The following is a 14,217-nucleotide window of genomic DNA, read 5'->3' on the forward strand; positions in this document are numbered from 1 at the left end:
AGAGAAAATAAAATAAAAGAAGAAATTATTACTATACCCTGCTTTAAAAACCAAACCAAATAATAAATAAAACAAACCCATCGCCATTAAAAGCAGGATGATAACAGCACTGGGCCTGATTGTGGGGGCTGCCTCACCCTTGTGTGTGATTGAAAAGGGGGTGGGCCCTGGAAGGTGGGTGCAGCCCCACCCATGGCGCCTCAACACCCAGCGGCACACCTGGCCACCTGGGCAGCAGATGGCTCCCGAGTGGACACAGGCTTCCTGTGGGGAAAATCCCAGTTCAGAGGGCAAATTTAATGACCTTGAGGAGGTGGCAGGTCTCCTGCCCTCCCTGTCCTCATCTGTAGAATGGGGCATTTGGGCATTGGGCAGGGGGCATTTGGGAAGATGGCTGAATGAGAGGACAATGGTTTTCCCTCCTGTCGAGGCCTGCCTGTTCCTCAGCCCCATTGTTGTGTACTGAGCCCACTGGGGGTCAGCAAGTCCAAGGCCCTGCCATTGCTTTTAGAAAAGGGTGCCAGGGAAAGAACATGGGGTGCCAGGGAGTCTTTAGCTCCCTCCCAGAAGTCCAGCTCTGCCCATATGTCCACAGTTTCACAGACTTTTCCGTTAAAAAAAGGCCAAGAAGCCTGCATCCCAGTCCGTCCAATCTGCACCTAACCTTCACCACCCCGCTGGCCCTCGGTCTGAGGTCACTGCAAATCTGGACCTCTGACCTCACCTGGACTTGAACTCGAACCTTAACCTTGCTTCTAACCATGCCTCATAACCTTCACCAGCATGCTACCCAGTAGCGCTCCAAACTGGGTCACCCCCTTCTTCGCACAAACTGGCCCTACTGAACTCAGAGTTATTTAACTCTTGTCTTCCAGTCGGTCCTTAAAGCACCCCATCCCACTTTAGCGTCTTCCTGAGCAACTACATATAAGACATCAGATCACTGGTGGCGTAGTGGTTATGACTTGGGCTGCTGAACACAAGATCAGCAGTTTGAAACCACCAGCCGCTCTATGGGAGAAAGATGAGGCTTTCTACTCCCATAAAGAGTGACAGTCTTGGGAACCCATGGGGACAGTTCTACCCCGTCATATAGGATGGCTATCAATCAGAAATGGCTCAATGTTAGTGAGTTTGGTTTGAGATATATAAGAATAAAGTATTGATGTGTTTTCCCCAATAGATATTACCATAAGCCAAACCACTTAACATATTCCTGATGGTTCTCCACGCACCTTGTATCCCTCTCCCCATGGAGAGTTGGCATGGACTGAGCTACCTGAGTCTAAGCCATCCTTCCCCACCCACTTTGCAGAGCAGACGGGAACCACCAGGTCTGGCGGGGCTGTGGTGCCCTCTGCTGTCAGAGGTGGGAAGGGTCCTGCTCTGACCTGGCTTGTGTTCACCGACTGTGGAACTGGCTGTGAGAGGTGGAGGCAGAAGAGGAAGGTCCTTCTTTTCCCACCTAGGGTGTGGGTGGAGACAAGCTCAAGGTCAGAGGAGGAGATGGGTCAAGAGATGGCCTGGGCATGCTGGGAGGTGGTCAGTGAAGTTAGGGTTGGGGCGAGAACTCCGAGAGTTCGGCCAGCAAACAGCCAGGTAGCAGCTGTGCTGTGCAGGTGGATGTAAGAGCAAGGGGAGGGTTGGGGTTGTCAGATTTTTTCAGGGTGACTGTCCTGGTGGTGTGAGTTACCTCTTAGGTCTGGAACAGGGCAGGGCTGGGCAACCAGCTGCCTCAGGAAGACTGTTCTCCAGGTTGAAGTAGCTAAAGTCTCCCATCTGGGTGTGACAGGACCACAGACACCCCCCGCCCCCGTTCTTTGGGGATCCCTCAAGCACCAGGACCACCCCTGGGTTACATGCTGTATGAGGCGCCCCTCCTGCCCCCGAGCTCTTGTTCATTAATCTCTCTGAAGACAAGCCTTCACATGGTTTTCTGATAGGTTTATTTTTCTAGAATGTGTAAGAAACAACATGGTCCTCTTGATGGTCCATGAAATAATCCCTTACATTCGGTTCCTCCTTTCTGTATTCAAAAGGTATCTTCACACGTTTCCTCACTGGGTTCGCACGAATGTCCTGCAACAAAGCCACCCACCCGGTTTACAGAAGGGACGTCTGAGGTTCAGACAGGCCCACACGCCAGAGTAGGGCGGGGCACTAAATGGGGATCGAAACTCAGGATCCTGACTTCTATCCCAGTAAGCTTGTGGGTCATGATACCTATACACCTGAGATATAGTTCCAAATGGGGCACAGGTGACATCTCAGCCAAAAGGCTGAGCTGAGAGACTAAAGCTCTGAAGTGGTCAGTACTGAGCCTCCACGCCCAGCTGCACCCAAAGGGGATCATATCCCACGGTCTTGGAAGAATGAAGACAAATGCTCTGCCAACTCACTTGCCAAAGAAGACCGGGCAGACTGGCCAGATAGAGATGGGGGTGGGGCTCGAGACAATGGCTTTTCATACCCGATAAGCCTGGAACTGACCTGCTCCAATGGCTACATTTTCAGCCACACAACAGACAAGAGAGCAGAAAGGGGCGAACAGGACCAGCGGGAGGCAGGCGCACCTCAGCATGCCCATCGCTGTGTGATCAAAAGGGTCGTGGGTGCCTAAGGGCAAAGTCCAGAAGGTTGAGAGAGGGGAGCTTGAAACATGAAGCGCAGGGAGGAAGTGTCTGTGTGGTGTGTGTGTGTGACATGGTGCGTTGTTGGGACAAAATAGCACATGGATGGATGGTTGCGTGGAAACCCGGTTCTGCAAGCCTCCACCAGGATCAAGTCTTAAAACCCACCCGGCCAGGTAGCTAGGTGAAGGATAGGGCCACTGACCCAATCATACCACCTGGCTGCTCACCAGGCGGGGGTCTACGGGGACTCCTCTGGGTCCGCATGTCAGTACCAGCTGTGACAGACAGGCCACTGGGGACAGTGATCACCAAGATAGCAGCGTGTTCATTACACATTGCTGACATTCCCCTCTTTTAAAGGGGTTCCCTCCTGAGGCTCACCCAGCGGGGCAGTGGGGTGGTTCCTGCAGCTCCTTCCTTTCTTGAGATTCTTGACATTGGTGGGTCCCACTTCTGGAAGCAGCACACCCCCACACACACTCTTCCTGTCTGCCAGGGGGTCCACATCCTTGAGGCCCTTAGCACCGGGTGCTCTTAGCTGTACTGAGTCTTGAAAGACCCCCACAAGGAACTGCTGAACTGGGGGCAGGGGTGCTGGGGGGGGGCTTCACCCCCCTAACAAGTGGTTTCTTTCTGGCTCCCCCTACAGTCTGGACTGGAGCAGCAGCCTTGAAGTCGTGCCTTTATTAAAGGCTGTGGCAGTGGACAGGGCAAGCCCAGCCTTGGCTATAACAACTGCCATCAGCTGTGCCTGGAATTAGCAAGTGCCGGGCGGGCAGTTGGAGCTGGGATGCTGGCGGCACTCCTTGTGCCGGCTGGGGCCAGGCTGAGGTGAGGAGGGTGTGGGCAATGGCTGTGGCCCATGCGGTCACTAAGGGGCCTGCCACAACCACCCTATGGCCCCCTCCTCCCATTAACGGGCTTTCCTCAGAGCTGGGAGTCAACATCTAGTTCCCAGTTCTCTCGACGCCCCTGTGGCTGAGTGCAGCTGTGTGCCACGGGGGCTTCAAAGGCTGAATTTTCGCCTTTCTCCAGAGGAGCCCTGCAGGCACAAAGGCCAGCAGTTTGAAACCAGCAGCTGCTCCTGTAAGAAAGCTACCGTCTCAGACACCCACAGGGGGCAGTTCTACCCTGCCCTACAGGGTCACCCAGGATCCGATGGCCTCGTGGGCAGTGAGTGTGGTCTGGTTTTCATGTGAGGTGACTCTGGATGCCCTCAAACCGATCACCCTTTGGGTGACAGCCGAACAAGGTCCCTGTGTGGGCTTCCAGGGCTGTGGAGTCAGCTCAGTGGTGCGTGGGCGGGGCGTTCCCCTTTTCAGGAGCTGGCTCCTATATGACCCCTGATTGGATCTTCAGAGCACCCATGGGTGGGGCCTGGGGTGCTATTACTCAGGCTTTACATAGACATGGGAGCATTCTAGGAACAGGAAGCCTGGAAGAGGACCAGGAAGAGGAGGCGTGGGCCCCCAGCTGCCGACCTATGACCTGGCCATGCTGCTTGGCCTGGTGGCCTAGGGATGGGAGGGGGGACGGTGCCAGACAAGTGAGAACTACTTCTGGTCCGCCACCTCAGAGGCCTGCTGGCCACTCCTCGGATCCCAGGATGGCAGAACTGGGTGGCCTGAGCGCTTCCTGCGGATGGGGCCGCGGCCCTTTCCTAGACCACGCAGAGCTGAGCGGGCCGGAGCCTCCACTCTCAGCCACTCCATCAGAGCCGCTTCCCCCGTGGAAAGGCCACTTTTGAGGCCCTGGCTGACACACCTCAGTAGGCCCCAGAATCACCTGGAGAACCTGGTCCAATCCCAGAGTGTCCCGTCCACTAAGGTTCTGACCCAGTGGGCCGAGTCGGACTGAGCCAGGACTCTGTACCTCTAACAGCCCTGCTGATTGCTCTGGGTTGGGGGGAGACCTGAGCCAAAGGGCAAAGCAGGAGAGTGGGTGGTGCTGAGAGGGGTCTGCTGGTTGCATGGCTGGGAGGGTCAGTGGACTGTGGCCACGTAGCTGGGGGTTGGGGAGGGGGCCGAGTGGCACAGGGAGGAGCAGCATCTGTCTCTGCAGAGCTGAGGCCCCAGTGGGCTGACCAAGCTCCCAGAGGGAGGCTGACAGAGGCCAGGCCCCTGGGCAGTCAAGCCGGGACTGCTTGGCATGAAAGGCACTTTGGTTTCCTAGAAGGGGGTGCTGGTGTCCATGGGAGAATCAGCGGGCTCTCTCTGAGCAGGTGGCAGGGGGTCAGCGAGGAAATGCACCCCCGAGAGGGGCAGGTAGAGAAGCTGGAACAGGACAGAGGTCACTAAGAGATCCGGTGCCATGGTTTCTCCGCTCATATATCCGTGGTCCTGCTCCCAACTAAGGACCAATGTGGTCAGGTTCTGCCGAGCAGGTCCCCAAGAAGGGGGACTGGTCCTAAGCCAAGCGACAACCAAGTGTGAGGGCCTGGGCTGCTGCAAGAGGGGAGCCTGGCTCAGGGACCCCACCTCCCCAGAGATCTCAAGCCAGTCACCGGATCCTCTCAGTAATGTGGAGAAACCCTTGCTGGCAAGCTATGCTTGGGGGGCAGGGCAGAGAGCCCCTCTTCTTGTGCCAACAGGCCAGCGAAGTAGGCATGCAGCGGCTGCAGTTGGAAGGCAGGCGGGACCGGCAGCAGCGTGGACGTGGTCTGCAGGCTCAGGTAGTGGCTGTACTTCTGCAAGCCTTTCTGCGGGTCCTGGCGGTGGGCAGCCAGCAGATCCTGGAAGCCGACACCGTGCAGGGCCAGCAGGCGGGCGCTGGCTCTGGGCAGGACGGCGACGCGCACCAGGGGTTGCAGGGAGGCGAAGTACTGCAGGCTGCCAACCGAGTGGATGTGCCGGACCAGCGGGAGGCCCGGGTGGACCTCCAAGAGGCGGCACAGGTCTCGCATGACAAGCACGGTGGCCAGGGCGCTGCGCTCGTTCATATTTCTTACCAGGTAGGTCCTGGCCAGCTTCCTCAGTTTGAAGCTGCTGGCCTCGGGCATCCGCTCCTGGAGCAGCGGCCGGATGCCCAGGAAGCCCGAGATGGTCTCCCGGAACTCACACAGGCTGTTCATGTCCTCCAGGGCTCGGAAGAAGTTGGGGAGGGCCGGTGTCCACAGCTGATAGCAGGCCAGGATGGGGCGGCGCATGCAGCCCAGGAAGCGGAGGAAGTGGGCAAGACCCACCTCCAGGGATACGGCCTTGGAGTAGACACTGAAGACGGCCTCTGGCTCGATCAGCACACGGAACTTGCTCTCCTGGTGCACCGCTGCCAGTTGGCTAATCTTCTGGGCTGGGCAGAAGAAAGGGGCAGGTCAGGCACCAGCCCAGGGGACGATGGCAGGTGGCAGACAACCCTGTACGGCAGCAAACTCCCCTCTGGGCGATACAGCCTCTGACCCTGGCTCTGGCGGGGTCAGGGCTCAGAGGGGGAGGCTGGGCTTTCCTCTGGAGACCACTGGCTCACTGGCTTAGGGGTCCAGCTCCTTCCATGCCCCTCCCCATCAACAAGCTCTTTGGGATCCAGGCCTCTCCAGTTAAGCCTCTACCTTCTGATCCAGGAAACCCCTGGCCTCCAGTCCCTTGAGTCACTTAGTGAAACACTCCCCAGCTCAGTAGGAGTCCTGGGACATGGACCCCACTCCCAACACACACACGACCCCTGGATAACTCCCTTCATAGTGAAGTCCACAGCTTGCACCCGTGGTTTGCCGTTGGCGCAGGCAGGGGCGGTGGAAGGCCAGGAGCAAACAGTCTGCAGGGTGGACTCTGTGGCCTCCCTCTGGAGCCCTCAGTAGGACCTGCCTGGGCTCAAAGTGCAACCTGGGGGGCTGGTCCAAGTGTGTAAGAGAAGAGCCGCCCCCAACTCTCAGGCCCGGGTCGAGACAGAAAGTCCTCATTCACACAGACTGCCACGAGGCACCTGCCCTCTCACACAGCTCCTTTCCTGGGAATGGTGGCCCTGGGCAGGACAGAGGCTTCCGGCAACTCGGCTGTGCACCAGAAGGCACCTCAGCAGAAAGGCCTGGTGGAAAGCCAGTCACTGGCAAGCTGATGGGGCCCAGCTCTATACTCACACGGGGGAGGGGGGGGATTGCCATGGGCTCAATGGCATGGGGTTGTCAGTGGTATTATGGAGACTGTGTTGGGAGGTTTGGAGGACCCATAGGAGAACCTACTTTCATGGTCAAATTTGAGGTCGAAGAAAACCAGGGGGCTGTCTTCGGCTGGGGAGTCGGAGAGGGTCTCATCCTGGGTGCTGAGGGAGGTGGGGTCTTCCAGCTGCAGGTCACTGGACTCGCTGCTGTCAGTCAACTCTCCGGAGGGCTGCAACAGGGGAAAGCAGCAGGTCAGGGGCTCCGGGGGCACATGAGGGAGGGAGTGTCACTGGGCAGGGAGCGTGTACGCACAGGTGGGTATGCAGCACCAGAGAGACGGTGGGCACACGGGCATGAATGTGTGTGTGTGCGCGCGTGCGCCAGCAGCTGTATCAGCAAGTGCGAGGGTGTGAGAGGATGTGGCTGAATGTGTGGAAGCTGGTGTGAATGAAGGGTGTGCATGTGTGCTCACACGTGTGAGGGTGTCTGTGTGGGCACTTACGTGGGTGAGGGTGTGCCTGGTGAGACATGTTGGGTGGATCCTGAGGTCCTGGAGGAACCCCCAGGCACATGGGATGCAGATGAAGGCACCTGTCTTGAACATCAGCTGCTTCTCTGTAAGGTCCCAGGAGCCAACAGAGGCCCTGTGGTTTTGCACCAAGGGGACAGACAGGGCTGCTCGCCCCCCTAAATGTTACACCAGAGCAGACTGTTCCCTGGCAGTGGGAGAGCAGCAGAGGGAGGAGCCGCGAGAGGGGCCTGTGGTAACACCCACATCTGAGAGTAGTCTCTGAGTCCTGCACTCCCTCAGACTCCATCCTCCCCAGTGTCCAGGCCCTGCAGAAACCCAGAAGGGCTGAAGAGGAGGACCAGGGAGAAGGGTCTCCGGGTCTCCTGGGGAGCTGGGGTACAGGACTGAGCCTCTGGTGCTGAGCGTTACCTGCTCATCACCTCACCGCTGCCGCGCCTACAAGTCCAGGTTGTGGTAGCCAGCTCAGAGCTGCCCTGTGGATCCACTGATGGGCACTAGCTAGAGTCCAGGAGGGAGGGACCTTGATTCAGGGCTGGTGGTGACACTGGAGGGACAGTCTGAATAGCCTCTGGCTTGTTGATGGAAACGGCGCCACTTGGGTGTATTTGCATCCTCTGTCTACCCCCCCTCCGCCCCCCCCCCTTCTGGGGGAAACTTTGGTTTCAATAAAATGTCGAAAAGTCAAGAAGCCAGCGTGGGTTTTCTGAGCCTTGTCAGATGCTCACTGTCTTTGTATTCCAAAGCCCTGCCTGGGCTCACCCGCTTCCTCCCCAGTCATCGATAGGGACGGGCCTTCTCTCAGTCCGCCCACAGACGAGTATCCATGCTTCAAGACAAAATTTCATTTATTTGTCGTTAGAAATAAATAGTGCACAATATAGAATGGCATATTGTTTTGTGGTGAATCACTATGCTTTCATTCTGTTCAATATGTAACAATGAAAATACATCCTGCATGTCGGGTATTTACATGACGACTCCTAACAGTAGCAAAATGACAGTGATGAAGTAGCAACGAAAATAATTTTATGGTTGGGGGTCACCACCACCTGAGGAACTGTTGGAAAGGGTCTCGGCGTTAGGAAAGTTGAGAACCACTGCTCTAGGTGTTTTCTGGGCGCAGCCACACTGCTGGTTACAGAGCAGTGGTCCTCAGACTCTGGTTGGTGGCAGGATGGGCTCCCTTATCCTGCGCTCTCCAGAGCCTCAGCTCTCCTACCAATGGCTCACCAGTGGCCCCCTTGGCAAGGCCCTCTGTACCACCCATTGGCCTTGTGCTCTGAGTCTCCTCTTTTCCATCCTTTTTGCTCCGAGAAGAAGTGAAAATGCCTGTGTTGGTCCAGACAGACTAGAGAAACAAATCCAGGGAGGCTCCTATGTGTTTAAGAAAGAACTTTATATACAAGAGCAATTTTATATTCAGAAAACACCCCAGTCCAGTCCAGATCAAGTCCATAAGCCTGACATTAGCCCAGATACCTGAGACTAGTCCATAAATTCATCTTCAGACTCATGCAGCACATGCAATGATGCAGAATTCAGGAAGATCACAGGTCGGTGGGTAGAAAGTATTGAGGCTCTAGTGGCGGTGGAAGCACCTCAGCACTGGTATGGGTCTCCACGTGGATCCTCCAGCTCCAGGGCTCTGGTTCCATCAGTGTAGCTCCATGTGTCTTGTCAGCAGGAAGACCAAGCAGAGAGAATGTATCTGGCCTCCAGTGACCTGTTTATCTCCATGGAGCCTCCAAATGAGGCCATCAAGCTGCGGTCTGATTGACAGGCTAGACTCCACCCCTTCGTGAGTTGACAGATTACATATCTGCCACAAGGCCTCTTAGTGTTTCCTCCAGCCTCCTTCTATTTGCAACGTCACATCTTGGGAGGTTCCTTCAAGACTTAGAGCCAAGGCTGAAACGCCTACTTCTCCCCTTGCCTCACAAGGGGTGCTGACCCCAACACCGGCGAATCAACCCCACCAGCTGCTGCTCCACTGGTAAAAGTGGATGTTACCTGTCTCCACAAAGACTTACAGCCTCACAAACCCTATCCAGCATTGCTATGAGTCAGCACGAACTTGATAGGAGTGGGGTTCCTTGGGGGGCAGTTATGCCCAGGCTACACTCAGGAAGGCACAGCTGTGCCAGCAGCCAGGGGGCGAGTGTCTGTCCTAATGACTGGCTGTTTCCACTCTTGGTCCTTGGTCCACCGAAATCAAGGTGGGCACGTGGACGGACAGCTTTGGGTCACCTAGTCTCTGGCAGCCATGCTCATCCAGAGCCCCCAAGGCCTGAACCAACCTTTTCCTTCATCCTGGCTTCCACCACAGAGGGGATCAGTTTAGCAAAACATTACATGACGCTGTTTATCACAGACATGAAACACCAGCTCTGGCAAGATCTGGAAGGCCCTGAGGATGGTACGTGGGAGTCCGTGAACCTGTTGTTAGCTCTCCTGCAGCCTTCTGCTCTTGCCCGACGGCTCCCCGCCTCTCTGGGGTGGGCACCTGGCAGTACCACGCTCCGCTTCCCTGCTTCAGCTGCACCCCACAGGCCTCCTTCTGCCGCACGTGACCATGTTGACCAGGCCCTCCGGCCTCCGCTTGGTCCTCATGCTGCTGCCGAGGGACTAGAGCCAGTCCCTGGAGGTGAGTCTGTGAGAACACCTCTCTTTTCGGATTGGGTCCTAAGACGTGAGCCCCGGGGCAGAGACGTGGCTGACCCTCCTTTGCCATCTGTAAGCATAGCTCTCGCCCAGGGACCTCCACCTGGGGCCACGAACTTGTCCCTTGACCCCTGATCTTGGCTCCCCTTGTGGCCCCCCAACCCTTCCGACTCAGGGGAGGCTGCTCATAGAAAGTCCCTTCTTTCTCTAGCAGCCTCCAGATCCCAAAAGCTCTGCCTGAGCGCCCAGCTAGATACTGCTGGGGCCCGGCAGGGAGCCCCTGCCCCAGCCTGACCCCCCAGAAGGTATCAGCCTTTTAGGGGACTGGTGCTTTCCAATTTGCTGACGGGTTGGGCAAAGGCAACTGGCCTGACGGAGAGAGGACATGGGCATCACGCCAAAGCACAGGGTAAGGACTTGCAGTGGGGGTGCTGCAGATGTTCTGGGGTCCCCGCAGGCCCACAGGATGGAGAATAGAGGAAAACCAAGTAAACCATCTCTGGCCTTCCCGTGGAGTCTGTCCTTCCAACCCACGGCGACCGAGTGTTCCAGCGTAGGCCCGCTCCTCGGCCTTCACAGACGGTGGTGGCTAGACTGTTCTGTTCTCCCTTGGGAGCTGCTGGTTACTGAGAGAAAGACTGGGCCCTAGATCTGTGCCCCAAAGTGTGGGCCTACTGCAATGGCTAGGTCTTTTAAAAGGTGCACCCAGACGGGTGCAGTTCCCAGGTGCGCTCACACCTCCAGGCTGCCCTCCTCCCAGCTGCTAGTCCCTCCGCAACTCGGAACATCCTGGGAACCTCTGGATCAACTTCAGACCTCATCTACCACGTCCTGTGGAAGCCGGTCAAGGATGAAGATCGGCGGCCCTTGCCACCTCCTCTGCTTAACGGATACTACCAGCCTCAGTTTCCCCACTGGATCCTCTGTGCTGCAACTCAGTCTCTTTCTCCATCTCTGCTTCCCTGGCCTCCATCTCTACTTACAGCTACAGTGTCAAGTAAGGGATGAACCGCCGAGGCCAGCACACAGAGAGAATTTGACTGCGGGTAAGGATGAGGAAGTGGGAGGCATGCTGGGTGATGGAAGGGTGGGGGAGCTGGGCATGGGGGGAGGCTCAGCAGTGTGACTGGACAGCTGGGGGTGCTATTCCTGACAGGAAGGAGGACCGAGTTTGCATGTCAGTGGGGTGACCATGGGGAGATGTCACTGAGGCCTGGCAGGCAGGAGCCAGTGCAGGGCCTCAGCAGCCGCTGCTGGGCAGTAACGAACGTTGTGGCTGAGATCACCCCCAGTGCTAAGACCAAAAAGGGGGGCCCAGACCCAAAGTTCACAGAGCACTACCACATGAGAGGCTGGGAAGGGAGTCTAAAGGAGGCTGAGGAGGAGGGCCCAGACTGAAGGGTCACATCTCAAAGGAAAACTGGGTCCCTCTGATCCCAGGGGAACAAAGTCTCTCAAAAGGGCAGAGAGGCCCGCAGTGTTGGATGCTGGTGTGGACAGATGGATGGATGGACGGTGAGGCCCATCCGTGTGACCACTGGGCACAGTGGATGGAGGCCCCAGGGGCACACTGGGGGTGGGGAAGGTAGCAAAGGTGGCTGAAGTATGAACAAGGTGAGCAGAAGGGGACTCACTGGAGAGGGATGGGGGGCATGGGAGAGAGAGTGGGGTGATTCAGGGTGTTTTGCTGCCGTTCAGTAGAAGGAGTGCAGATGGCGCAGCAAGGGCCTCAAGGAGGCGAGGAAGAGGTTAGAGGTGGGGTAAGCCCTACAAGAAGACAGCACAGGGTGAGGCTGTGGTGGGTAGGTGTATGTGTAACTGGGTAGCAGGACCCCAGCCATCCCTGGCCTGTCTCCTCCCATCGGAAGCTATCTCCAGCAGTCTCCCTATCTGGGCGTCAGACTGAGGGCCCAGGCGGAGGTGTGGAGGATGGACAGAGGCCATCATTAGGGCCTGTCTGCCCGCAGTGTGGCCTCCAGGGGGCAGCAGAGCAGAGGAAGCGCTAGAGGAAGGTGGGAGAGTGTGATTTGCAAAGAGCTGACATGGGCTGGGGGCCGAGGGTGGCAGTATCCAAGGTCAAGGGGCCAAGGGCACCCTCAGTTGCCTGCAAGGCACAGGAGGCTGTGAGCAGCGGGAAGCCCGAGAGGGGCACGGCAGTCACTCAGAAAACAGCACGGAGAGAGTTGGCCCTACATGAGGGGTGTCTCCGAAGACGGCTGGCTGGGGTCCACCCCATGGCTGGGGCACCCTACACTGATGGTGGAGACATGAGACCATGTCTAGAGCACTCACAGATGGGGGAGCAAGAGTAAGGTGACCAGACGTCCCAATTTTTAACAATTTTTTCCTGCGTCCCGCGGCGTTTTAAATAAGTCCCGATGTTTGGGAAAGAATGCATGACAAGTTAGGGTCTGGGTATCGGCTGCCATGTGGCTATTTCACCAGGATATGAGTTTATCACTGGTGTCCCGCTTTACCAATGTTAAAATCTGGTCACCTTAAAGAGTGGACGCGGACTCTCAGAGAAGAACCAAGTCTCTCCAGGAGGGGTCAGCATCGTCTTTCAGGGAAGGGTTCGGTCCACAGGGGTCAGGAGGGCTGGGGAAGAGAGGCTCGGAAGGGTGATCTTTCAACAAATATTTATTGAGCGGCCATATTGGCTAGGTCCTGGGGCAGGTGCGGTTAGGGGGGGCAGGGGAGCAGCGGCGGGGTGCTACCCTAACTACAAGGGAGGAGACCTCAGAACACAGGAGGGCACAAAGGGCCAGAAAGCTTCTTTCTTGGGCCGGGAGACGCAGGGGTGTGAGAAAGAGGGGACCTAGGGGCGTGAGAAACAGCTGTGAATCTCAGCCTTCCTCTCTGCCTGCGGGGACCCATGTCCCTCCCCGCACCCCTCCGCCCCGAGCTCCCTGTAGTCATTCATGACTGTTGACTCACTGACTACAGTTTATTGAGCATCTACTACCTGCAGGTCCAGAAAGAGCGTGGCTGCACCTGGAAGAGATGCTGGGTCCAGGTCAGGGTCCCTGGTAACATGACGATGGGGGCCACAGCAGGGAAGGACAGGAGCCTGCTCTCAGGCTCTTGCCAGAGTGGGGTGTGAGCTGGTGAGGGCTGCTCCGATAGGGTCAGGCTTAGGGATTCCCCATGGGGGCTCTGCTAGAATCCCCAGGGGGACCTCCTACCCCAAGATTCTGGGGTAGCCCTATTGCCCCCTCAGCCCCACTGGCAGAGGTGTGGAGCAAGGCAGTTGTTGAGGGGAGGGAAAAGAAGTGGTGGATCCACTGGGAGACTTGGGAAACTCTCGGTGGGCGGCCTCGGCGGCGGGGTAAGCGGATGGGCCTTTGGAGGGCAAGACCCTCCCGGGGTGGGCCGGCATGGCTGGGAGGCCCCATGGAGGCGAGGACCGGGGAGACGGCGTGCGTATATGATGGGACATAGTTTCTTTGGATGGGAAAGTGGGAAGCCCGGCGAAGGCAGCGCCCCGCTCTGCGCCTTGGGAATGAGATCCCACGGTGGATGGCCTCGACGGGATCCAGGTGGCCGGTGCTCTGGCTGGGAGGCCACGCCTCGGGGACATTGACTTGCTCAGGAGGATGGTGGGGAGGCCCGGCTGGCAGGCTGCACGCGTCCTGAGGCAGAGGGGAGGCCTGGTGGAAGTAGGGTGCTCAGCAGGGGTAGGCTGTCCAGGAGGGCGGTGCTGCCCACGGGCTCAGTGCACTTTCCAACACAAACGTCAGACTGGGGGTTGGAAGGGAATTCAGGGCCACCCAGACAGCCTTGGTTAGCACATGCCAGGAATTGGAGGGTCCCTGCCCATCAGGCCACGTGTCCCCTGAGGGGTGGCGTTAGAGCAGCTCTCGCTTCGGTGGAGTCAAAACTTGCTCATGTGGCCCCTGCAGGTGTGGCCTCAGGAGCCCTAGTGGCATGGGGGGATTACGAGCTGGGCTGCTAATCACGAGGTCAGCAGTTCAAACCCAGCAGCCGCTCCACAGGAGAAAGACGAGGCAGTTTACTCCCATAGAGAGTTCCAGTCTCGGAAACCCGAAAAGGCAGTTCTACCTTGCCCTATGGGTTTGCTTCAAGTCAGAAACAACTCGGTGGAAGTAAGTTTAAGTGTTGCTTTTTTTTAAGGTTCAGCCGCTGTGACCTCACATCTCTTCACAGGCCCTCACTGGCTGAGGCGACCCAGGGAGAGGCTGTTTGTCCAGCCCTCATTGAGAACTCAGGGAGCAGAGAAGCAGAGGAGGCTCCCGATTCACATACGGAGTAATCCAGAAAGGAGACCGGCCTGTAGA

General features: G+C 57.3%; 1 protein-coding gene across 4 annotated transcripts in view; it reads right to left on the bottom strand.

The window, feature by feature from the left end:
- Positions 1-1,929: 1,929 nt before the first annotated feature.
- The window catches only part of PML (PML nuclear body scaffold), a 43,868-nt gene continuing 31,580 nt past the window's right edge, over positions 1,930-14,217 (bottom strand). The window contains exons 8-9 of one of the 4 annotated variants that reach the window (XM_075535913.1): positions 6,808-6,955; positions 1,930-5,921 (exon numbers count right to left, since the gene is read on the bottom strand). In XM_075535913.1, the coding sequence (XP_075392028.1) occupies positions 5,146-5,921; positions 6,808-6,955 (924 nt within the window). In that variant the 3' untranslated portion in view covers positions 1,930-5,145. Of the gene's footprint in view, positions 5,922-6,807; positions 6,956-12,541; positions 13,570-14,217 lie in introns of those variants that run through there. The other 3 variants (XM_075535916.1, XM_075535915.1, XM_075535914.1) reach the window with 3 other exon arrangements.

This window comes from Tenrec ecaudatus, chromosome 17, assembly GCF_050624435.1.
Source record: "Tenrec ecaudatus isolate mTenEca1 chromosome 17, mTenEca1.hap1, whole genome shotgun sequence".
NCBI classification, from domain to species: Eukaryota; Metazoa; Chordata; class Mammalia; order Afrosoricida; family Tenrecidae; genus Tenrec; species Tenrec ecaudatus.